General features: G+C 41.4%; 1 protein-coding gene across 6 annotated transcripts in view; it reads right to left on the minus strand.

Annotated features, from left to right (window-relative positions):
• Positions 1 to 256: 256 nt before the first annotated feature.
• The window catches only part of sash1a (SAM and SH3 domain containing 1a), a 168,260-nt gene continuing 141,728 nt past the window's right edge, over positions 257 to 26,788 (minus strand). For 4 of the 6 annotated variants that reach the window (XM_040017299.1, XM_040017302.1, XM_040017303.1 and 1 more), the window contains exons 8-20: positions 26,067 to 26,165; positions 21,143 to 21,278; positions 20,451 to 20,872; positions 17,269 to 17,343; positions 16,932 to 17,075; positions 15,213 to 15,345; positions 14,248 to 14,417; positions 13,085 to 13,294; positions 10,894 to 11,044; positions 9,938 to 10,066; positions 4,830 to 5,848; positions 3,295 to 3,426; positions 257 to 2,911 (exon numbers count right to left, since the gene is read on the minus strand). In XM_040017299.1, the coding sequence (XP_039873233.1) occupies positions 2,651 to 2,911; positions 3,295 to 3,426; positions 4,830 to 5,848; positions 9,938 to 10,066; positions 10,894 to 11,044; positions 13,085 to 13,294; positions 14,248 to 14,417; positions 15,213 to 15,345; positions 16,932 to 17,075; positions 17,269 to 17,343; positions 20,451 to 20,872; positions 21,143 to 21,278; positions 26,067 to 26,165 (3,081 nt within the window). In that variant the 3' untranslated portion in view covers positions 257 to 2,650. Of the gene's footprint in view, positions 2,912 to 3,294; positions 3,427 to 4,829; positions 5,849 to 7,655; positions 9,609 to 9,937; positions 10,067 to 10,893; positions 11,045 to 13,084; positions 13,295 to 14,247; positions 14,418 to 15,212; positions 15,346 to 16,931; positions 17,076 to 17,268; positions 17,344 to 20,450; positions 20,873 to 21,142; positions 21,279 to 26,066; positions 26,166 to 26,788 lie in introns of those variants that run through there. The other 2 variants (XM_040017300.1, XM_040017304.1) reach the window with 2 other exon arrangements.

Here is a 26,788-nt window from a genome sequence, read left to right on the forward strand (position 1 = left end):
CAAACATGATAACAGATCATCTCTTGCCTCTTTATTAGTTTTCTGTGGCACAAGCAAGTTCTCTAAAAACAAAATGTGCCCAGTACAGTGCAAGTCTTGGGTCTTTGGTTTTTTTAGGTTATTGTTTTAATATATATTTAAAACAGATCTCAACAGTCCAGCACACAGGCCCAAAGCCAGTGTATAGCTTACACATAGCTTTCCACTACTTTGCCTTTGTGGGTACAGCTGTATAGTTGCAATCAGCAGGCCACAGTCATTGCAAGAAACAGTTTATTATATTTCAGAATGACAAATAGTTATGGACATTGCTTTTGTTGTTTCAATACACAGGCAAATCTGTATGGACAATCATTAGGTAGATGAAAACCAAATAAAATTATTTGTACACATATTTTACAATACATACTGTCGCTCCTTACTGGCTAAAGCAATATGCATTACGCAGGAAGGTATTGCTATTCATATAATACAGCTAATTACAAGATGACATGAAAAAAAAAGCAAAAAATAAGTTATTTAAATATCAATTACATATACAGAATGTGCAACTTCTGCTAAGCATTTCATATATGTAATTAAGAATTTAGGTTGCAAAACAAACTGGAAGTGAGTAACTGGAACTCAGTTGAATTAAACTTGGCATTGGGAACTCAATACTACATTAAAATACCAGCATAACCCCTTTGAAACTCTTTACATTACCTGACATAAGTTGTCCATTAATGGACCTGTGAACAAAATGTAGCCAATTTTTGCCTATAAAACAGTTAGACCATCTAAAGTGCATTTACAGTGTCAGTATTTTCAATCTTTACAAAACACTTTTCGGGTCTTCTACTAACGACCCCCTCTCCTCACTTTGCCCAGAGCACCACTTTGATTGAGAGGAAAAAAAGGCATCGTATATCCATCGATCCATCTGCCCGCCAAGTGCCCACTGCAAAACATAACCTCTAAATTTTGGAGTAACTGTTGTTCAGAATTTCGATTAATGAAATGAAGTAAGTCATCAGCTTGATTCTGGCTACAAAAGTTATAACTGTTAGAAATAAAAAGGGAGGGAGAGAAATAATATTTATTTGTTCAGTTTCATTTAGCGTGTGCAAACGAAAGACTAATGAGATTCTGGATAGTTTCAGTTGTGTTTTTGATCCCAAGATTCCCTCCCCCCTCAGGCCGACCTCGCTCAGCATTTCCCTGAATTTTAAAACTTGTTTTTCTGAACACGGAGGTCAGCTTTTCACCTGATGTGACAGCTTGCATCGACCATTCCTTTTAACTGTTTGACAACTCATACTAGCATTGATTTGAAGAGAAGAAAATACATCCCACACAGCTTATTGTTCTGCTATGATTTAAATTCCTCAACGCTGCAGCCATTGTCGACAGTCCAGTAAATTCGGGACCTGACAGCCCAGACGTCAGCTGTGTCTTCGTGCTTCCCGGTTCCATAACCCCTCTGCAACGCGTACAGTCAGTGTGTTTTAATATGGTCCAGAGATGTTCAGCATGCAATGGTCATGCCTGTGGCAAGCCTGTGGTGTTGTGGTATTAGCCTGGCTTCACTGGAATGAACACTTCAATCACTTAGAAACATGTTCTGGGCTCCACATCCATGTATATCAGTGAAATGATCTAGTTGAGAATGCATGTATAATATGTATAGTATAGGATATATGCCACAGTTCAGTCTCAGTCTTTGTAGCTCCTCAATCATAATGGTAAGGCAACTTAAAAGGTCCGTTGACACACCAGGGAATGTATTATTTCAGCGAGAGGTGATTGTAAATTCTACAGCAAAACAGAGCTTTCTTTAAGACGTTATATAAGAGCAAAGTGCCCATCCAGGATATTGTTGTGAAAGGGTAAAGTATAAAATACAGAACTACAAAATGACAGGGTGGGCTCGAAGTAAGCCCGCAACGATCAAAATGCAAAACACAAATTTTAACACGAGTCATTTTGAAATTAAGATGTGCACTATGCTACAATATATAAGCATGACACAAAATAAGCCACCTCGAAGCCATTGTTTGGTGTGTGTATTTAGTCGATTAACAGTCCAGATATTAAATGTGTCGCGTCATCGTGAAACTATTAGTGGGAAGCAAACATCGAATTATGTCGCTTTGGCTGAGCTACTTCCTTAAATGACCCTCAGATTAAGTTGCCTCTGCCACACGACCGATGAAAAACGAAGCACTTATGAAATATGCAGAAAATAGTCTTTCTTGGTTTTCTTTTTAAAAAAAATCCACCCTTAAAAAAAAAAAAAAAACAACCCTGTGTGCTATCTTCCTTAAAGGCAGATCCAAGTCTTTATTTTAAGACTTTGGGAGACGTCTTCAGAATGGAAGTCATCCCACACAGTGAGTCTACAGTCTTTTTTGTCTTTTTTCTTTTAAAGGCATCTGATATCTTGTCTTGGCTGTTTGGAGGAACTCCTCGATGTCGTAAACATTTGGAAAAAAGACAGCGTGATAAAAGAGAAAGGAAAAAAAAAATAAAATCAGAGAGTAGGATATGTCTTTAACATGTGCGAGAAGAAACGCTGTAGTGCCGTGAGGGCCAATTTACCCAAGGCCACCTACTGACCACGAGATGGTGCGGATCAGTGAGTTGATGCGACTCGACTCCACCAGCATGATTACGACTGAACCTCTCTGTGTGCGTGGACCGATCGCGCCTCACAGATCAGGCGGCGGACGTGACGTTCGTCCCGCACCCCAGCTTCCCACGCACTGCTCTCGGTTAACAAGGCCACGCGGCTCAGCGTGTCAATCCCTGCTGTTGCCAGAGTTGTGGAGTACATGGGTAGGCCGATGGAGATGAGCCAATCGGAGACTGTGCTGATGTTTCCTAAGGTGGGAGGCTTTCGGCACATCTCCGTCAAACCTCCAGAGGGGATCTGAGTGACACAGTGGTTTAAAAATCATTAGTTTCACAGGATGATGGTGCATTTTGTAGGCAACTTTGGCCCGAAAGCTCTGTTTCTGAACAACTCATGAGGCTCTATTAACATCTTTAGTGCTTTTACTGTTGTTTCATAACAGTAATTACATAGCCATTCCCTTTATTATTTCCACATTTAGCTGGACCATTAGATAGCCAAACAACCGTAATTTGCACTTCACCCCAACAATGGCTTTTGGTCCTTCGAACTGACCAATTTTCCAGGCTTCATTGTTACATTTCAGAAAAGCCTCACAGCATTTATCTCACACTAAAATGCATAAAATTGCCCAAAAGTGGACTCTATCGAAACACTCAGGATAATTATTGTTCCCTTACAGCCATGCGGTGTTGTTTACGGAGCTCTTTGACTCTGAGCTGGTCTATGGTAGACGCCACGTCTTTGACTGGCTGCTCCAGATCCTCGGAGTAACGCTGTACCAGCGGGTGGGGGATGCCGCATCGGCCGTGCTGAAGGAGGAAAGTTGTGAGAAAGACATTGAATATGGCTAGGAGAGAACAACACTTTGAAACCACTTAAAGCTAGTATCATTAAACGCCTTCTAAAATCAATAAGCAAATGCGTTCCTGTTCTTTGAAACGTCTATTCTTTCATTTGACCTTTTAGACAGCTATTCATGCAAATCACCTCCTCCCCATTTCCAACATCAGTGTCATCCAAAAGTGTCCATCTGCTCCTTCACCAGGAATGTATGAACCCCTGGGTCCTGTCCTATTTCCTACCTTCATTCAAAACTTTGCTATGCTGCTCCATCAAATCGCAAAAGACTTTCATCTTCCTTTTCCCCCCCTACAATCTCTACTAGCCATGCCCTAACGCCTTCCTTCACTGAAATCTGTAGATACTGATTCACTCATAATCTAAATCATTCATTAAGTTACCTAACTGACTTCTGACAGCCAGAGTGAAGCCTCAAGGCGCACTGGCACACGTTGCTAGTAAGACAATGCGCCTCTCATGTCTCTGCCAGTCCACTTATGACTAACAGGAATCCAGCAGAGCTCTGCTGTGGTCGAGGGCCCCACTTCTCACCTCATCACTTCATGCCTCTGTTTGCATATGTGTTGTTTTCTTGCCAGTGCTGGGGGCTCCAACATGTTCAAGGGGCCCAGCCTGGGGTCTGGCAAGAGCCAGGAGGTTTTATAACCCCGTCTGCCTTCAGTAAGATTCAGCCCATAAACTTAACAGTCTGAACCGCATCATAGTGAGACTCAAGCCACAGTCTTTCCTTCTCAGCTCCAGCATATTTATTATTGCGCGCGCACACACACACACACACACACCCTCACCCACCCACACCCTCACTCACAAATAAATGCCTTTAGATATAAAACGGCATGCGCACACAATGAGAAACACACAGACTCTAGACTCTATTAGTGTCTATTTTTAAACAAAGTTCCAAAAGCAAGCTGCTCATGTTTTTGCCCTGAACACAAAATTATTTGGATCAGAGCTTCAGTAAAATTATGACTGAGTTAAGTTAGGCATGTTACAATGCTGAACCAAAAGACCCTGACGCCAGAAAAGTATGGCCTGGAGGTGGTTTGGATTTTTATAAATCAAATATTTTTCTTGAGCACTGAAAAGGATGTGATTCTTTTTAAAAACCAAATATCCTATCTGTGTGTGTACATCTATTTTTCAGCACAAAAACTTCTGCTTCAAGAACAAACAGTTACTGAAGGAAACCAGTTTTAAGCTTTTTAATGATTCAATGTTAAACTGTCACCCTTCATTTTAATGGTATCTGAACTGGTTATAAATTCATCTATCACCAGTGAAAGTAAAATGTAATTTGTAATGTAAAATATGAGGTAACTTTTCATGTTTTAGATGATGCTTAACTAACCTTGTCAGAGTAGGGCTCCTCGGTAAGATCAATGCCCTCACTCTGCAGCCGTTGCTCCAGGAGGGTAAAAAGATCAGGACCTAGCTTGGTATGGGAAAGTTTCCTGGTAACAGCCATCTTGCCTCCAAGATCCGAGAGCCAGGGAGGCTGCACCGCTGGTGGAGTGCCGGATTCCTCGCCCATGGATGAGGCTGATGAGGTGGCACATGGACTGGCTGGAGTACTTGGGGTCTTGGGAGGCAGAGCAGGGGCACTCAGGCCAGGGCTGCGGATTATAGGGCTGCTGGGTTGAGAGCGATTGAGGGAGTGGGTAGGCGAGGCGGTAGGGGATGGCGAGGAGGGAAGGGAGAGAGGGGGGTGACGAAGGCCATTGGCTAGTCTCTCTCTAGATTTCTTTGCAGGTACAGGGGGAGGGATGGGAGGCTTTTTGGGGTGAGTCCGCATCACCCTCTCCCCACTAGCACTAGAATCAGGAGGACTTGGAGTGGGGCTGGAAAGGAGCTCTGGAGGGTTGGAGGACATTGATGTTGGACAAGAAGAGCGTAGGCGAAGCTGTGAGGGTACTGGCGGCCTATCAGCCCTTCCTTTAGGACTAACCGTTGGAGTCCCATTTTGAGCTGGAGAAACGGCGTCTCTACAGGGCTTGATGGGGCTAGTTTTGCCTGATTTGGGTATTTCCTTACTAAGCTTAAGCGCCACACTGAGATCGTTCTTCTGCTCAAAGTTCTGCAGATCTCCCAGAGAGTGGGAACGCTTCCAGGGTCCGGTGGGCTGCGGGGGACCATCAAGGTCCTCGCAGCTGCGGCTGGCTGGGATTGGAGACCGTCTTTGGGCTTTTCGCAGCCCGAGCAGGTTGAAGCCCTTAAGGGAGGGCTTGATGAAGAAACTTTTTGGAAACTTTGTGCGCTGATTTTTGCTGTTCTGCTGAAGAGCCTCTGTAGAAAGAGTCATGGGCAGTGTTGGGTAATCTGGAGACTGGTGTCCTGCTGAAAAATGACTGGTTGCTTTCCTGCTTTTACCTGGAAAATAAAAAAATTCTCTCTTAGCTTTGAACTCTAGATAGTTTCCAAGGTTTCTCCCTCTTTACAGTGAATACGTTTCTCGCTCTTCCACTTCTCATGGAAAGACTTGCGCTAATATAAATACTCTATTCATGCAAATACTGTGCATGACTCAGCATGAGTGTTCTTTACTGTCTTGGCTGCCTTTCCTCCCAACTGTTTTACATTTTTATGTCTGTAAAAATTCAGCAGCTTGCACACTGCAGGACTCCAATTTGTCCATTTATTGCACCACAGACATTTGCTGTCCTCTGTGATGACTTTTTGCAAAAATGAAGAAAAATTTATTAGAGGAAAAAAATGAATTAACACCAATACTCACTTTCCTGTGGGTCTGAATATGTTCCAAAGTAAAACTAAATAAATAAATAAAACTGATATAAACATCATATCCTTACAACGTTAGCCAGTCAAAAGCAGACAGGGCTTCTAAAGATGTTCAGATAAGTGGTCTGATTCATGAACTTTTGTTGGCACTATAGAAATAACCCCAAAGAAAGCTGCCTGAACGGGGAACTTCAAAAGCCTTGGAACAAAAGTATGAAGTAACTTACCATATATCCTTTGGTTTACAGAGCAAAATGGATGAATGAAATGGATGAGAGCCATATAGTGCAACTCAAAGATTTAAAACAGGGGAATGACAGGAAGGAGTTCAATAGATGAAATCCCAAGAAATGCTTCAACAGTTCTCATGTGTATCAGAAAAGTTTGTTGACTGACTACGAAGGTTAAAAAGGATGGTAAGCTATACTTTTAAATACATAATTGCATAATTATGCACATACCGTTGCATCACTCTTAATTACAATCTCTACATTTAATTACTTCTATAGTCAGGATACTATACTTTGCTGTGACAGCGGCACACAGATGGGAAACAGGTAAATGGCTGAACTCTGTTCTGTGACTAATTTAGCATCTTTCAGATTATAAATGAAATATAAGCTGAAAATGTGTTTGGGCATTCAGTCATTTTGGGGGGAAAATACCTTAATGGACTGCATTGATGCCCCCAAAAAGTTTTGTTACAAATACAGTATACAAAATACAAAATACAGTTAAAAAAAGTTCTGAGTGCACTCATGATACACATACACACACAAATTACATATTATAAATAATATTTTTAGCCAGCATTAATTAATGCATTAAAGGAGTATTTTAATAACCGAGTTATTTAATGATTGGAGGGAGATCTGCTGCATCTATACAGAGGAATCAGAATGTTAAAGAAGAGCAGACATTCAGGGCTCTACAGTGACATTTTCCCCAAAATTATAAAGTTTAAATAACATCTGTTGGTTGGTTTTCAGTTATCTTCCATTATAAAAATTCATGCTGCCCTTTGCCAATACTCTAGATAAATAAATATTCAGAAATACTCATTAATATACAATAGCATATTAATGAATCTATTCTTTACGTTGGAAACATCCTTTAAAAGAAATGGAAGCCTTTCCCATTCCCTCTAATAGTAACTACTACCAAGTTTATTTTGATATAAAAAAAAAATCATAAAATACCAGCCGGATACTATTATTTAGTCCTAAAAAGTATTCATTCACATTTTTCTCAAAATTTACCAGATTCAGATTTAATTGTTTTAATTACGGTACTTTGCAAAAGTCTTGAGCCACCACTTTTATTTTTATATTTTGCCCTGAAGGAGCCAGACATTCTTATAGCTTTTAAAAATGGCCTTGAGCAATAGCTCTCCAGATTTTGGGGCATATTTTTTCTTTGGACATTGACTGTTTTTTTCAATACCTGACCAGGTTCAGATTTTTTTTTGAGTTTAGTGAGTCAACCGAGCACAAAAAGGCACCCGACTCAAAGCATGAACTAGTGTTGTGTCTACACATAACTGACAACTGAGAAAGAACCAATTTTAAACGGGCCTGTGTAAATGTTTTGCAGATTCAACAGGAACTTCAAAGATAAAAGTTTGATAGGCAGGAAATCAAACGTATCTCAGCATTGAATGCAGTGTGTCCTTAAAAATAAGGAAACTGGACAAGTGGAGGACACGAGAAGTGGTAGGCCCAAAAGAATATGTACAGCAGATGAATAGCATCTGAAACTCATGTCCTTAAGATATCCAGCAAAGACCTGACACAGGAACTAAGAGATGCATCAGGGATCTTGTCAAAAATGATGGAACTATTAATGGTTAAAAGTACTGTCAGATTTAGGCAACAGCTTCATTTTTCAGCTTTTCAGTGATTGCAAACACACCCAATGAAACGCTATCAATCATGGATTGGCATCCCCAGAGCCTAGACCTTGACATTACTGAAGCAGTGTGGGATCATCTTAACAAGACTGGAACAAAAGGCAGGGAACATCCAAAGAAGAGCTTTTAATGTCCTTCAAGAAGGCTGGAGAACTATTGAAGACTGACAATAATGACAGGAACAGCTTGTCTAAGAGAGTTCAGGCTGTGTTTAAGAATAAAAGCAGCCATATCAAATTCACTTTAAAGCTTTTTAGAATTATATAAGGCAGAAACTGTATTTTCACATATGTTTGCACATATTTCTATAAATCACAGCATCTATTTCCTGGCAAAATATTTAAAACAAAAAACAAGCGTGTGGCTCAAAACTTTAGCACAGTATTGCATGTTGCATGAGAAAATATGAAAATCTAGTATCAGGTCTAAGTCTTAAATTAATAATAGTAATTGCATTAGATTACACAATACTAATAATACAAAATGACTACTTTTTTCCTTACTGATTTGTACCGAGAGAACAGCTGTGGAGCCCTGAAAGTACAAGAAGAAATGCAGAGTGTTTACTAATTGTTAAGGATCTAGTTTGTGAACAGCGTTTAGAGGCATGAAAGGAAAAAACAGACAAAAAAGGCGAAACAGAAATCAAACAAGCAGCACCAGAGTCCTTTTTTAATCAGAGAAGTGGTTTTATTCCACAGCTTAAATCTCTACTCTTGCAGACTGCAAGAGTAGAGATTTAAGCTTTGCTTTGCTCTTCAGCCTTAACAACATATATGTACATAAAAGGGAAACCAGTAGTTACACTGGGGCCATACAGATACAGAAAAAAAGCAGTAATCGGTGAGTGTTTGAGCTGTTAAAATGGTCCTACGTGTGGAGGAAGAATACAGTCTTTTGCAGGGACCAGTCTCAACAAGTACACAATCGATTGGAAAAATAAGACCCCAAACCTCTAAGAAAAACAACAAAACTGCACTATAGTTTGAAAATGTTTTCATCCGCATCATTTTAGGCACATACTGTATATGACTGTGCAATATGGTCGCTATAAACAAAACAAATAAAACAATGAATCGGTGATGATAAGATGAGCTGCCAGCTGTGATCTGACATCTGACCGTTAAATTTGCTTAAATTTCAATCGGCTGAGAGAATCAGCACTGCAAGAAAGCTCAAGCGTGCACTGGCAAACTACTCTGCAAGTTTATATCTGGATTAGAAACACTCAACAGAAATATTCTCTGAGCTCACAATCGTCTTCCTCGTATCCACCTACAGGCCTTGCGCCCACAGGTGAGACAGTTGGGAAGCAGAGTCCATGAGTGGGCAGTGATTTTGTTCTCTTCAGAACGGTTTTGTGCATTGGGGAGCGCGTCCCCCTCTGTGTTCCCAGTATTGTGGGGTGGACTAGGCTTAGTGGTCTGGGGCTTGGCTCCTTCTCAGTTACAACTGGACTTTGGCACTGATGATAAAGAATGCCTATAAGATGAAAAGAGTGGTGAAGAAAGTAGAGTGCAAGCACAGTAAAAGTGTCTGAAGTGAATAAGGGCTTTGTAAAGATTGGGGGAAGGTAAGGCAGATGGAAAGATGAGCTTTTAGGAAGATGCTAATTCAAAGGAGTGACATGGTCAGGGTGTTAAGATGCAGTGCAATACAAGTGATGGAGAGAGGTGAAGGTCCAGACAGGAAAAGGGCAAAGGAGTCACTGTGGTACTAGGACTAGAGTAGAACAAGAATAGGCCTTAGTTAGCCTAATACCCAGTGGGCTTTGGGTAATGGTGGCATAAACTAAGTAAAGCAAGCGTTACCATTCTCCAGGTTCTCATTGCTCTCGTAGCACCCAGAATCCCGTGGGGAGTCTCCCACTATGCTCCGACCCTCCAGCAGCAGCTTTTCCTGGGAACCTGACATTCCACTGCGCTCTGGATCGCTGCTACCTGCTCACAGAAAGTCACAGAAAGGCAAATGATTTCCTTGTACTTAAAAGTATTATTTCCTCATAATACATACATAATACATACAGTGGTCCCTCGCTATAACGCAGTACACCTTTCACTGTTTTGCTGATTTTATTTTGTGTAATTTTGAATGCCTTTTTTGTTTTTAACAGCGCATTGTGTTCTGTGTCCTGATTGGCTGTAGACCATTGTCAATCAATCTCGTGCCGTGTCTCCTGTACAGTACAGAATGCGTTCAGCTTGTCAAGTTTACATAAGTCTTCGATCGCTAGCAGTGTGACTCTGAAGTGCTGTAGTGTATGTTGTATTTAAGTTTTCTCCCCAACAAACAACAATGTCAACGAAATGTTTTGGTTTCATTCTATAATACTGGACTTATTTTTCTACAAAGGTTTGAACTTTCAGAGTGTTTAAGCAAGAGAGAAAAGTGTGAAAACGTTCATGTCTGTCTGAGAAAACTGTATAAAGTGTGTAGTGAGGGGTTTTACAGCCTTAAAACATCTATAATAATTGGCTACTTCGCGGATTTCACCTATCGCGGGTTATTTTTAGAACGTAACTCCCGCGATAAACGAGGGACCACTTTTTAGTCACTTCCTTCAGATTTCCCTTTCCCTGTTTGGCTCCTGTAATCTGCTGCTGCATAAATCTAAATTTATATTTCAGTTTGTCAGGTTTCCTTCACTGTTATCCTAAAAACTCTGGCACACAACAATATTTTGAGGTTACATGAAGATGTCCTTGTATAAAAAAAAACCACAATCAAAAACATAAGCTCATGGAAACAGTCTAAACGGTCTACTTACTGTCATACTCCTGCAGCAGCTCCACTGCAGTGAGCAGTACAGCTCTGTGCTGAGGATCGCTGATGTTCAGTTCATCCAAGTCCTCTTCTTCCAGCAACTTGAACGTGTCCAGGTCCTCGTAGCCATTGAACAAGAAAGTGGGCATGTAATCCTATTCAAGAGAAAGCAACAAGCTAAGCTCGAGGCTGTTTAAAGACCAAATAAAATAAATGCAGCAGACTAAAGAAAAATACACTGATCTGAGTCACACGACCAGGAGCAGAAGCATAAAATTCACCAGGTTAAAAAAACAAAAACAAAAAGAAGAACTTCTGTACAACAGATACTTTTCATCTGCTCATAATTTCCTGTCTCCATTTTTAAACTGCAGGGCAACATCTGAACTGCTATTTTGATATTTTTGGTGCCATGTAATCACATTACGCCACAGCTAATTCTGTTATGGCTGCTAATCTGTCGACACATTTTAATGTAGCGCAACATTTGCAATGGTGACAGATATATGAGGCCAAAAAAAACAAACAAAAAAAACGAGCGAGCTAGCATCACCATCGTGGAGAACATGGCCACAGCTGGCTGTGACCAAAATGGCAAGCAAGATTTTGAAAAGGAAACCAACACACGTGGGAACAAGTGAAGGTTCAAAGAGTTTCATCAAAATACTTCTCAACCTCAGATGTCAATGTATTACCCACCAACACAAACACACACTAAAGCAAGTCACTCAAACCACTGTGTTATCTGAAGTTACACAATGAAAGTTTTTTTGATTTTATTTTGGGATACACCCCGTGTGAGCGCAAAGTCCACTGACAGCAACACAGCGACCGCTTCCACTTTGAATATCGCTCGGTTCCACGCCTGTGCGACCCACACGTTTTTGTTGGACAAATATTGAGACCGTGTGTCATGAGCAAGACCATCAATTACAGCGCTGGAGTCCAGGGCAGAGAACTAGGTTGGTCTGTCCCGTTTCTGCTGGATGATGCGGGACTAAACAAAGGACCACCAACTAACACAAACACAGGCAGCTGGCTCCTCTCATTCACCAATTTTTTCGTGTTTTTGTGCCAGCTGAAATATGTAAACACGCTCCACATCCGAAGACTATTTGGCAGAGTCCACTGGTGGAAAACAACAGGGGTGAGGAGATTTACACTTCAGTTACAGAGAGGCCCTGTTGAAATCTGATTTTCCAGTGTAACCAAATGTTGGCCTAGAAGTTCCAAAAACACAAACTTTGGCCTGTGACAGCTCAATTTTAGAATATTTAGTGCTTAGATAGCTTATCCTGCTGGGATGGATACTGCAACGGAGGAAAACCTGAGAAAGGCTGGAACTATAAAAGATTACTGAGGCATTCACTACAATTGATTTACATCTAGTATAAAACTGTCTGCCACTGAGGTAGCCAAAAATGATCTGAAGATAATGGATTATTTTGTCTTTTTTCCTTATTCACTAACCAACTTTCACTTTTTAGGTTTCTAGCTACTGGGCTCAAGATGACATGGCAGGCTAAAAGGAGAGATCAAGAAAAATGTTGAGCTTGAAGTTATTTCTCACGTTTTCTTTGCCACTTAAACCACCTGAAAAAATGAATGCACTGTGGTTGTATATCATGTATAACATCCGTTCCCCACTGCACAAATCTGGGAGGACATGAGCACTCTGATGCACTTATAAGAGCCAGATTCACAGCTTAGTAGCATTAATCTTTAATCTGCGGCTTGGCCACCAAATTGGAATGGGATGAAAGAGACAACACACAAAACTTCTCTCTCTATTTGGGGAAGTGAGGCCTGCTGGCTGCCCGGGTGGGAGGAAATGATATCACGCTCACAGTGATGTGTAGGTTTTGATGAAAGATGCGAACTATTTGTCGGGGTGTGGCAGTCACAGTGTGGGTGTTAATGTTTATGCGTCAGTGGCAAATCAAACATCCAAAGCTGTGCAGCCTGTAATTAGACATACTATATTTATCTCCGCTTGTCTGCAAATGTGCTTGAGATATTTGCCTAACACAATATTTTCATTTGCTTCAAAGCATTTGTTTGCTTTTACCGAAGTGCCAGATGGGTGGGCTTATTATCCAGTTAAGACAGCCGACTGATTGCAACCAGCGAACAAAACTTTTTACATTAAAGCCACTTCACTTTCAATACATGGCAAAATCTGGCTGGTAATGTACCTTGAGATCGATACGATCCAGTAGCTCCTCCACTGAAGTGGGTTTGGGTGGCCGGCCCTTCCTCCTCCTCCGAACTGGCCTTTTGGGCTTCTCCTCTTCTTCAGTCAGCACATCCACATAGATGAACTTGAAGGTGCCTACTTTGTTGTTCAGCAGGCCCATCCACGTTCCCATTGGAGGCTTGCTGATGATGTCAATCACATCCCCACGCTGGAGAAAAGATAAGTTAGCTGAGCATGACATTTTAAATTTGACCCTGAGGTTTCAAACCGCTTTGGCTGATAGAGGATTCAATGTCTCTGTGAGGGCAAGGAATATGCTGAAAGCCTATTATTACATCTGTAAATAGATTATAGTAGAAAAACTTTCAGAGTTACAAGGCAGCATACAGTATTGTGCAAAAGTCTTGAGCCACCCATCCATTGTGTGTTTTGTTTGTGCTCATTCTCATGCTGAAAATAGAGCAGATGCTTTTCTGATAAGTCAGAATAGGGCTGCAGTTTTCTGCGTGCATAATTCCATCAGTTGAGACATGATGCCAAGCACCGCCGGCTAAAATGCAGTCCCAAATCATCGCACCTTACAGATGTGCAGTGCCAGATCTTTGCTGGATTCTTTCCTATTTCTTAAAGAAACGACTTTCCGATACTGTTCATCTGCGCTAGATATTTTATTTAGTTCTGCCATTTCTTGTGTCCTCCGCTTGAGGAATTTCCTCCAATTTTTTTAGGGGAACACTGCACACCATGCCGGGTTATGCCAAGATAATAACGCTTTGAGAATCAGCTTGTTTGGGTAAAAATATTATTTTGTTATTATTACTGAGAGTCCGCTACAGAAATGGGAACACATTATGGGTTATTGTGACAGGCTGTTAGACTGGTTCATGCCTTGAGTTCGGAGCATTTTTATGCTCAGGTGATCCATAAGTCAGTGTTAAGTTGTAAAACAACCAACAATAACTAGACTAACACTGAACTCAAAAGGAGTGAAAAAAAAACAGCCGCTCATTCTGTCCAAAGAAACACCTTCAGACAGTTTGGAGAACTATTGCCCAAGACCACTGTAAAAAATGAAAAGAAAATCTGGCTCCACAGTAGAAAAACAGAGATATGAAGGGTGGCTCAAAACTTTTGCACACTACTGTCAGTGTCCAATAATACCTTCAGTTTGAGGGAGTCCGTATCGTAGGGGCTAGGAGTGAAGTCTGTATGGACTCTGGCACGGCCACAGAATGGTCCTCTATAAGGAGGCTCCTCGTCATCGCCGTCCTCCGACTTCACGCTTTCTCTGTTACTGGTTGATGAGTCGGTGGTGCTCACCGTCTGACCACCTGAGCATAGAGAGGCAAAATAGCTAAAAGCTACAAAATAGTTGCCTATAAATCCATTACTAAACTTCTCGAAATAAAAGTGCAGGCCTTCCATTACACTCTACATCAATAACCATGACAATAGGTAACAGGTAGCTTTACTTTTTACAGTGATTGAAACTTTAAAACTGGGTTTTCATCACTTGTATTACAAACTATTGGGAAAAACAGCACATTCCCTCTGATTCTGAGTGAAGTGTGTTGAAATCATGTCGACGTGTGGGAATACGAGAGCTAAGACTTCCTGTCTAATCATTACCATATGCTGGCCTGTGTGTCTGCTCTGTGGCTCACTGAAACTTGGCCAAGTCTTCATTTCAGCCACAGCTTGAAGTGATGCAGTGTATTTTTTTTTTTTTTCACAAAAAAACACAAGGTTGAAGACTCCAAATAATGTAATTAAATGAAATAGCTAAAGAGATTAAAAGAAAAAAAAAAAAATTGAAAACTCCAAGGCCATAACACAAGGATCAGGTGGTAGGTCTGGTTATAATCATGCCACAAAAATCATAACTGAAGCAGAGAAGAACCAGCCAGCAGCAAATGCTATAAGCACCATCTAGTGTTGTGGCTGCCTCAAAACAACTATTTTTTTTGTTTAAATCTATGCAAATGCATAAATTGTCCTTATTATTTGTTGATTTGAAAGAACCTAAATACAGTTTTTATTCAGAATCTGGTAGGAAAAATATGAAAGCAGCTGTTTGCACAGTCAAACCCTTGTCTGAATAAACGTTCTTTTAAAAGAAGTCTTACTCATTGAACTCTGTCCGCTGAGTGAACTGCGCAGGCTTTCCACAGAACCTCCGGCCTTAAGCTTCGGTTTCTCGAGAGAGTCTGTGTCAGGCAGAGGGGATTGTGGAGAACCAGGGGCTGCATCTGGACTGGACTAAAAGACAAATGGAAAGGAGAGATCCAGATGTGTAACGAAGGAAGAGAAAGGCACAAATGATTTTGCATTCAAGAGACGAAAGCATGTGATAAACAGCAGGTGGACGTATAACAACAAAAAAAAAAAGGAAATTACGTAAGGGAGACAATCATAGCTTGGTTAAAATGCAGGTGAGGGTATGACAGGGGATGTCAGCATTTTTTGTTTAAGCCATTAATCAAATTTTTTACCAGCTAGCAGGATTAGGGGTTAAACATTTGCGTGCGTGAGGAAAAAAAACAAAAACAGTATGAACACATTAATTTATTCACACCATAATCAAATCATTAAACATAATGAGAATAGCAAATGAGGAACACATTAGTAACAACTAGATGAAAAACCTTTGATTATTGGTCAAGTCTTCTCAGCTAAGCTTTGAATGTCTAAAAACAATAAAAACATGTCTTTTTATTGACAGTCGGTCAAATGTTTAGTGCTGTTTCTTTTTGAAAGAAAACAGATTAGAAAGATGTAAATATTAACCGCTCGTTCTTCGCTTTAGTCATTTATGATTTTTAAGAGCACATGTACGAAGACCCATTTTCAGCTGGCATCACTCCCATGCTCCCAAGTGTCACACTGTGTTACTTGATAAAGTTTATTATGTTCTTCCTTTACCTTAGTGCAGGTCAAACATCAGGCTTTATGAGATGATTAAAATTTCTTTGAAAATCAAACGGATTTCTAAATGAAGGTAAACATATTGATGTATGCTCAATCATCCAGGTAAATAAATCTCCAAAAGTTGATTCTGTTCATCTGGACGTAGCGTTTTGTGGGAGACGCTACGTCCAGATGAACAGAATCAACTTTTGGAGAAATGAAGGTAAACTTTGGAGCAGTGATATATATTTTTATATAGTGACAGGTCAACATTTGCTGTTCGTGTCTCATAAATCCACTAGGTGGCACTGTGGTTTATCAAATAGCTGACAAACTGTAACATAGCAATTCATCTTTCTTCACTCCTCCTCAACCAGCATCTCCATGACTCATGTGAGGATATCTGGGTCACTTTGACCACCATGGCAAGCAGATGGCCGACTGCATGTTAATGACACGTCCTATGAGGTGACATCAAACTGTGGAGCTGGACAGGCCACTGGTAAAGTGAGTAGATGCCCAGAAAAATTAGGTCAGTGCAAAGGAGACGATCCTTTTAGACTCGCATACTTTAACTCTCCATCTCCTAAGTGCTGGCCTGGGGGAGGTTTGCATCACTCCCTGAGCTCAACTTGAAGCAAACACCCCACCCAAGACACTTAGTCCAGGAGGGGAACAGCAGAGAGAGAAATCCAAATGTGAATGTGACGTAGTGCTCTCTGTTTATCTTGTAACCAACATAAATACTCCCAACCCAGCCACAGCTGATGGACAGAATATGCAGCTTACTCTGCAAACATCCTTTAGATGTGTACACAATAGGACTCTTTTTTTAAAGCCTTATTTTAAATACTAGGAAAAATAAGGCCAAGATAGGGACAAATGAAGCATTCAAAAACTGCATCCACGTCTGCATCCATGTTATATTTATGTCAAACCTGCTCAGAAGGAGAGCTGCTGTACTTCTTCGACATGCGCTTCCTCATCGTCTCTTTCACTGACTTGACTTTCTTGCCCAGTGAAATCCGAGACGTAGTGGGGGATTTGACCACTTCTCTGTATATTGCCTCCTGCTCTTTACTCTGTGATCACAAGATAGAAAAGCGAGAGCAGAAAAAGACGGAAAGACAGATGAGAGGAGATGGGAATGAGACGTTACAGATTGCACAGGGTACGACTAGGACCAAGAGAGATCACAAAAACAAAAGGGAAATCAGCGCGATTAAGCGTAGCAGGAGAGTTTAGCTCGTGCTCTTCTGTTTTATTACCACTTACATTGGCCTCATTGCCTGCGTTGACCACATGGAGGGAACGGTTGGACAGGTCAAAGCCTCCAAAGCTGCATGTTCTCTGAGGGAGAGCCAAAACACAATCAAATGAGTCACACTCACCAGGCCACGTTACAGAACTTCCCCTTCCACACCCAACGAGTCAACTCACAGTGATTCATGCTCGGCACAACACGGCAGCAGTTTGATTAATGCGCATGGATGTATGGTTCGCATATATGCGAGGGCATGATGTCATATGGGACTGCAGACAGCCAACAGACATGATGTAACAAACTTTTATACGAGCTCCTCTTTAAAATTGCGAGTTATTGCTTGGTTCCAGTCAAATGAGCTGTTATATTGTCGGCTCCGAAAGGTCCCTGATATCCTCGGACAACATTAAGTTTTTCTTGATGTGGCTAAGCTACTTTTACATGTGGATATATATATTCCTTGCATCTCAACCCAATGCAGTTGGCCATAGTTAGCAAACATGCACAACATATAGAGCCAACAATATATTAGTCTCGCCAGAAACATTTTCAGAAAGAGCCAACTGTTTCTGCTGAGAGGACAGAGAAATGTGGATTTTTTTTCCTCAAGATCAAAAACTAAATAAAGGCAGACACAACAGAGAACTTCGACACGTAAAGAAAAAATAAATTCTTTCATTCGAATTGCTAAGTTAAACTCTAAACACAAAGATGGAGACACGGACATGCACACAAAGCATCTGCCAACAACGCTCACAGTTCAAGTGGGGCACGTGATGGCATTTCCCTTTTGCTTTCTGAGCAATTACAAAACTGCTCAGCTCAACCCTGAACAAGTGGGCGAGCGGTGCACATTAAGAAAATGGCCTTTCTACTTTACGTTTAATGCTGCGATCAACGCCACAGCTTTCCAGGAAACATAACCTGTTGCAAAGATGCTCATAAATAAGCCTGAATGTGATGATGGTGTTCAATGGAATGGACATGCACCCAGATAAAAAAAAAAAAAAAAGATGTTTCTTGGAGATAATTACAGAGAAAGAGAAGAAAAAGAAAAATCACATCTGCAATAGAGGCACGGGCCAAAAAAGAAGACGAAAAGCAAAAACAGAAATAAGTGGATTCAAAGTTTTTGGATGAGAACGACCTCCAGTGACGTCACTAGAACACGATAGGATTCAGGTACCCTCAAAGCTGCAGGATAGCTCTACTACGTCTTTACCTCTATGTGTCACTATTTCTGCTGGTATACACAGATTATTGAGACACATCACTACTAGCAACGTGACTTTAAATTGTCCACCATTTTCGACATGTGACAGGGTTATGGTGACAATGCAGAGTCAAGTCAATAAGGCCCGAGTCACACAAGCCTAGAGACCAGTCCACAACCATCTGGTAACCATCGGTCGTCAGGGCAAAATTAGTATTCCCCATCTGGTTGGCAACAACCTTTTTTTGGTCACTAGCTGATTTCCGCCTGTAGGTTGCACAGCAGTGAAACTGTGACACAAACTGGAAACCAAAGGCCTTCATATTAAACATTTCATCTTCTGAAACAAGCTGACTGCAGCACAAAGGCAGAACTTTTACTTTTCTGGTTTTCGTGGTAAGTTTTACTGCTGCTTTGGTTAGCAGTTAGCAAGTGTTTGCAAACAAGGTGGCATTTCTTATGTAAACTGCAGGCAACTGCAATCAATGCAGCACCCTTTTTGCGAGCAATTTCAGCTTAGTGACACTGTGGAACTCTGCAACCACTCTCCAACCAGTTGGGGAATAACTGGTGGTGTATCATGTCCAATATGGTGGACAACTTTCGATCAACGTGCAAATAACCTCATAACCTCACATGACAAACCTCTATAGGGAAGGTTTGCCAAAAAGAACTAAAATATTTAAAATTCCACCAGACTACTTTCATTTGGGTTAAAGTCAAAAAAGTCATTACTGGCTTTTTACAATCACTGTATGATGATTAAGGTTTTCTGACCTTTCCATCATTTTGTTGCTATTCACAGCCTTATAAATGTGCAAGAAAATAAGTATGGCGACTATTATGTCACTGAAGTTCACCTAACAAGTCAACCCATTCAATACGTCTTTGAATGTTATGTGCTGCAGTTATTATGAGGATGAGCAGCTCCGAGCTTGTACAACATCCCCTGCACCCACAGGGATCAGTGCGACTACTGATCTGTAAGTGCATGTGTTCTTCAGGGATCTGACATTTATAAAAGGCACTTATAAAACCTCTGCTGTAACTTAACCTCCCAAGTAGGGCACTGCGCTTTCCATAATCATTTCATATTCAGCTAAAATAAAAAGGCTTGAAGGCAAAGGCATTCGCTTAAAGGTCACTGAAGATGGCATTCTTATAAGGGCAGTTAGGTCTGTCACTGATATGCCAGCTTTTGATGTTTTCAAGATAAAAGAACTTGTGCAATACCTGCATGTTTCCACACACACTATATTAAATGGGTACGTTTAATATAGGGTATGTAACAGCTGACCTGTTATCTTATTTGTGTATGTTTGTGCGACAGTCACCTATAAACCTCTGGGCTATTCTGCAACTTTGAAGCACACTGAGTCCTTCTCACACGAGGCGGCCGATTTAAACCTGTAGACCTAAACTCACAGACTTCTGCTGGATGCGCAAGAGCACACGCTTGGTGCAGCGGTCCACGCTGGCCGCCCACTTCCTGTCCGCCTCACGGTCCTCCTCCAATAGACAGCGCCGCTCAGCGCGGCTGAGTGTAACCGGGCGGACCAGCTGTGCCCAGTTGAGGTGACCGTACAGGCTCCGCTCTACCACATAGGTGATGTTGAGCTCACTGACTGCTGTTCGCCCACGCAGCCTGCGAGAGGGGAACACCCAGCCCCCTCCCCCACTTCCAAAAACCTTTGATTTGGATACATCACAGCGGACGGGGGAGGATGGGGTGACTGACAGGGGAGAAACGGGGGACTTAGCATTGCGCGAGCGCTGGTACAGGAGGTGCTTGGTGGAGTATGCATAGTTGGGATCAGGTTTCCGGTGCGTCCAGCTGCCATGGTGCCGGCTGGCAGGTTGATGTTTGGGGCTGCCTTGCGGACCGTCATCCAGGGAGATCAGAAGGCGGGACTGGGAATGGGGTTTGGGGCGAGGTTTAGTCAGGCCATAGAAAGCATACAGGGCCTCGTTGCTACTTACCCCATGGGAGATGGAGTTCAGGGCCTTCCTCATCTCGCCATCAGTAGTGGAGCGTGACAGCTTTCCATCATCGTCCAATCCACAGCCATCGAGCTCTGAGAAGGAGGAGCCACTACCTGTCACACCAGGAATAGAGCCTCCCAGGGCACTGGAGCCCGCTGGGGTCCTCCTGGGGGGCCGGATAAGACCGTGGGTACTAGAAGACTTATTGAACGTTTTCACCAGCTTGTGTCCAGACCAGGTGTCCAAACTGCTGGAGGAAGGGGAGGTCGTCAGGCCATCTGTGTCTCCATCCAGAGAAAGCTGGTCATGGGTGAGTGAGGGCAGAGACGCCTCCTGGTTTAAAGGGGGCTTCTTTAGAACCCCAGTGTACAGAGCGGTGTTGTCCTCACAGGTGGGAGGTGTCTCCAGATTCATAAAATCTAAAGAAACACAAACAGTCAGAAAGTTTGTTACTCAGGAGGGTTAGACAGGAAAGTCTGCCTGAGTTAGCTACCCATCAAAAAATTTACATTCTTAAAATCTGAGAATCGGGAAACCCCAAAAACATTAAAACGCCTAAAGCAGTTATTCATTGAAATTAATGTAAATCCAATTACATTAACATTATTTAGCTGGTTGGAGTGTGTAATAAATCATAAAGATAATCAAGTAATCAAATGAATATATTGCTGCCAGACAGAATCACAAACCTTCGGAGGCATGTTTCTTGCCCTCCTCCACCTTGATGAGTTTTTTCCTGACCCGGCGTGTCGAGTTAACCAATTTGTGAAGCCTTTTGAATTTCACAGAGTCCTCTGATTGCTCATCATCTGACTGTTCACGAGACTGGTGGAGAGAGAGTGAGAGAGGGCTGATATTACAAAGAAGAAGACGAGAAAAGGTAGCTAGGGTCAATAAAAAGAAAAAAAAAAAAAAAAATTTAATAAAGAAATAAATAAATACATAAAGAAAAAAAAGCTAACACTGAAAATTTCTTTCCAGTTCAGCATAACAATTCATGGTTGCAGTTGTAACAGAAACAGGTGGTTTAAAATGATTAGGCAGAGAAGGTAAAACACTTGGATGAATATGCTTTGAGATTTTAAGAGATCTTTTACAACGCGACAGATTGTGGAGCTCTGTTTAGGATGGCGGCAAAGTTAGTGAGGTGAGGGATGGAGGATTGGAGGGATGGTGGCACACTGCATTGTGTGAAGGTCATATTCAGTTGAGACATGAAATGCACTAAAACAACAAACCAGGTGGCATGTGATCTGGAGGAAGTGACACAACCAAATGATGTAATCAATCAGCATTTTTTAAAAAAAATAGGTTATCTAGAGTTATGTTGCCTTCAAAGACTTTTTGTTTCAGAGGAAACCACTATTTAAACGGCACACGCACGCACACACACACACACACACACACACACACACACACACACACACAGGACTTTTTTTTTTACTCTAATTTCTATTTAATTTTACTTTTTATATATTGTTTTCAGTGTTTTTACATCTTTATTAGCATCATTACTTTCACTGCGATTTCATTGTTTCGTAGTGGTGATGTTTCGACTGCTGCGAGAACAGATAAAGCTTTTTGTTGTCACTATCATGGAAACATGCTCCCAGCTCACATTCATGGGAACATCTTTTGCAAAAGGACAAAAGTGTATTTATCTTTTCCTACATATAAACAACCATATCTTTAAAAAAAAAAAAAAGTTACATACTTTCCATACACACTTTTTTGAGTAAATTAACCCTCATGTGGTCAAGTGGGAAGAAAACTCACAATATAAATATATTTATTAAATATATTTATGAATATTACAATTTTCTTGTCCCCAAAACACAGAATATTAACATTTGCTTTTGTTGTACTAATGTAGTCAATTTTTAACCTTTTTTTTTGTCAGTGTTTTAGATTAGAAAACCATGCACACACTTCTAAATCTGACAAGAATAATATGCATGCACATTTCTGCCTTTACTTTAACACGCAGTTTTATGCATCTGAAAGAGGAAAAAAGAAGGCTTTCCCGCCACCCTAAAAACAGACCACAGGCTTGGCGCAGAGACTGTTGACATATAGTCAGGATGATGTTAACAACTGTGGCTTGGTTTGAGCAAACATTTGACAGTGACCACAAATCCCAGACAACACCACACCAAGGCCACAACAACATGATGACTTTTCATTTTCTGCAGGTATGCAAGTACAAACCTTAACTGTTGCCAACGTGAAAAGGGAAAAACTACACATCATTCCTAAAAGTGTCATTGTGTAAGTCCGTGCTTTCCACTTCATCATCGCTTTCAGAGCTACGTTTTAGGTCTGATGTAACCCTTCTTATTAATAGATAACACATGTCACACATGATCATGTTTTTCATATATGTGGATATTGTGATAGACTGTGCATTTAACATTAAATCACTGAATGAAACTCCCACAGGAAAACAACTGTCCTGCACCTCTGCACGAATACAATGAAGGCCCCAAGGGTCCGATCAATACATTTTTATACTGAGCTTGAGCAGTGTGCAGGATATTTTCTTTTTTGAAACTGTAGTCTTCTGCCATGTCTGCCCAGAACACCAGACCACTCGTTTGGCGGATGACAAACCTGCAGAAACAGGCTAAGAAACCCCCCTCCACTGTCCCTCCAACAACTTAACAATGTTGGTCTGACTGCTATGATAGCTTTTTCTACTTGCCATTCACCCTGGGTGATGGTTGAGTGCATTAGTTTCATTAAATTCAATGTAAAGAGAGTCTTAGTTTAAAAAACTGGAAAAAAGTCATTTTATCATATTAAGAACTATGTGCAGCGCTAATGCCCTAGCAACGTCAGGGTTGAATGATGTGATTCTTCTTCTATTCTAATGAATAGAAGATTTAGAGGAGATAGTGACATAAATCCCAACCCATTCCCAAGAGGCACTATCCATTTGAATGACCACATAAACAGGGGAATAGGGACAAACTCAGAAAGAAAGCCTAGCAAAACGAGGACATAAATCAAGCTGGCCAAAAGGCTGCCATTTAAAACATGGGAAAAGTAAAAACTTTACAAACATCTTATAAACAAAAGCTACGACTGAACGTCCTTTTCAGGCACACGAAAATTTCTCTGCAAATACAGAAAAAGAGCATTTACAAGAAAATCTAACAGTGAGCTCAGAAGACCAATAGAACTTACCACTATATTGGAAAAAGCAGGGCAGCACTTCCTGTGTTAATATTCCATAATTCAATCAAGCAGGATCATCAAATCCGTAGTGCCCTGAGCACATTCCCTCGCATGCACAATCCAAAATAATATCTGTGCCCCTGTGCACATGCAGGCAGACACAAACGCAGCCTGTTTAGCTCAGAGGAATGAGGGACTGTTTGGAAGGGTCGTGCTTCATGGCTAGCAGAGAAAAGGCATGTTGTGCATGGAGAACAATCCCAGCGTTTGAGCCCCTCTGACCCTGCCTTGGCCCCCAAATCGCTAATGGCCAGCCCTGGAATGCAGGTTCCGTTGCCGGGGCAAAAAAGACCAGAGAAAAACAGCATCAGGATGGAAAAAGTCACAGAGCAACCAAAAAAAGGTTTATTGCAAACATTCCAGCTACAACCATCAGCTGTATATTTGTGTCCGTATATAGCATACAGGAATGCACGGACGAGCAAATCTACTGATCTTGGAATTAACCAATTCTATTCACTAGAGAGGAGAAAGGGCAGTATGTGACACCAATAGAGGCCCCAGCAGAGAAGAAATATTTCCTGTAATGGCCAATTCTGGAACATGGGGCAAAGGGAGATGCATAGCTCCCCCTTTCCTGGCCTTGGGGGCTGAGTCTTTATCTTAAGTCTCTGTCTCCCTAGTTTCCTCTCGGCTTCCAGCATTTGCCTCCAAGGGCCAAACTGTGTGTTCTGCTACACAATAATCCTTCAGTACTGTAACTCTTCCGTCTTCTCTCAAGTCTGTAAAATCCCCCAAATGATCAACCATCTTCCCACAGGAAGTGAGCCGCTAACAACAGAAAGTTTCAGGAGACTGACAAGCTGATCAGCATACTGCACTACATCAAAGAACCAGATAACAGATACAAGTTATGCATGGCATAATTGACCTATTTTTCCATGTGAATGGATATCATCAATCATTACCCAGAAGAATAAATAATGGAGCCCCTTGATGGTGTGAGAAAACTGTTTGGCATGGGTCTTCATTCGTAAAGTTACTGATTCAGTCATATAAAGAAACGGCAATGCAGATCTGATTTCCATATGAATGCAATCGTTACTTAAGCTGAGGAGTCACACGGGGTGAATGTGCAAAAGTCTAGAGCATTAGTCACCGAAGCATTTTCATTCACTTAAATGAAAGATTATGGTACTCAAACTCTGCTTGGACTGAAATCTGTATTTGTCTGCAGAACATGGGGTCAACTTTAACAATAAGACCACCAAACGCATGTTCATTCAATTAGGTGGATAAAGGGGAGAAACAGGACAGGTAACTGAGACTCTGGTGAAGAACCGATGGCATTTTCTTTTCAAAACAACATACATGGGTGTGGGAGTTATTTTCAGAGAGCTTGGAATTTTTTTTGTTTGTATAAATTCACTTCCTGCAAAGAAAAAAAAGTGGGTCACGCATAAAACTTTGCATGCTATTCCCAAGCGATGCCATACAGTACATTCTTTATAATCTACGTGTTCACATACAACTGCCCTGACCACTGCAAGTCTCGATTCTGCATCAAGGCTGACCTCCATTTAAAAAAAACACTCAAGCAAAACACACACACGTAGCAGCACATAATAATACACAAGAAAAGAACCGACTGATTGTCATCAAAATCCAAACAGCGGCCAACAAAGAGGTGATTGTCGGCGCTCCTACCTCTGAACACATAGCCGCCGTTATGCAGCCGACTTTCGAACATCAAGTATCCTCAATGCTGAATGCTGCAAAAGTTTTGGGGTGGATTTTGTGTGCTTCTCCACTTGGCTTTCCAAAAGTTACAATTATAACCAACTGATGTAAACAGACCTGCCCTAAATTTCCACAAGACAATTTCCCTGTCACTGCAGCAGCCAATTATGACGTTTGGTGGGACAATTTTCTAATGAGATGCCCAGGCGAGGATTAAACTGATGACTAAAATATGGAAGAGGACTTTCAGAGAATTGCACAGTTCTTGTTCTGACTGCCAAAAAGAAAAAATGAGCAGAGCCTAAGGAAAACCAGAGTTGAGCAATGAACTGAAATGTTCAGAGGCAACATCAATACTACTAGGATGCACTTGACATGGTGGAGAGAATGCATATGCAGAGGCAGTTATGTTGTAGTTTGGCTATCGAATGCAGAACAGAGAGAGAAATATAAAGGAAGAAAAAAAAGGAAATTCAAGAGTAAAGTTGAATCATTCACATTTGGATAAACACATTCGCATATATAATCAACTCCATGTCGCTGTTCTACATCCCATCCTTTTCCTGTGAAAGTTTAAACTCAAAGTGAGAGTGGCTGAGGTGAGAGTGTTAAGAAGAGGGAGAGTAAAAGGGAACAGATCAAGGCTTTGATAGGCTTGGGTAACGGAGGAAGGGGCAGGGGTGAGGGTGTACTTACGTTGCAGTTTGAGGACTGGTTTAGATTGGGTGCAGATCCGTCAGCCCACTCTGCAGTGTCAGTACTGCTGGACTGTCTGCTGCGCTCATACTCCTTCAGCTACGTGGAGAAGAAGAGGTCAGAGAGGCAGAGGAACAGGGCGGGACCACCCACTCTCACCCAGCATGCTGTGTCTCACTATATACTAGACTGGAAAACATCAGCAGTGTGCATTCACGAGGATAGAATGGCTACTATAGGTTGTGAACTGACGGCTGAGGTCGGTGACCATGAGGGAAATTAGCAAGGTTACTGATTTTATAAACAGGTCTCTGCATCCTTCCACCATTTTTTTTTTCTTTTTCAGATTCTATGATTGGTTTGACAGAATGTCAATCATAAGACAGGTAAAATCCTCCAATTTAAAATCAATATCCTGGAAGAAAATAAAAAGACATGTAAAAGGAAAATTAACATCTGCCTTTGGGAGAGCAATCCAGTCTTCTAACTCTGATGGCCCGGCATGCTACCCAGGAGAAAAGCACCATAAATTGAAATTGACAGAAAGGGAGGAGATGAAGAAAAAAAAAAAAAACAGACGACAGAAAAGTCACAAACCAATCAACAGATATTGATTGAGAGTCAGATCAAAATGAAAGTGCATTGGGGAAAAAAATGGATAGGACAGCCAAATGAATATCCACCATGTCCAACTAAAGAGAAAGACCACAATGCACCACAGA

This window comes from Simochromis diagramma, unplaced genomic scaffold, assembly GCF_900408965.1.
Source record: "Simochromis diagramma unplaced genomic scaffold, fSimDia1.1 OVJJ01000802.1, whole genome shotgun sequence".
NCBI classification, from domain to species: Eukaryota; Metazoa; Chordata; class Actinopteri; order Cichliformes; family Cichlidae; genus Simochromis; species Simochromis diagramma.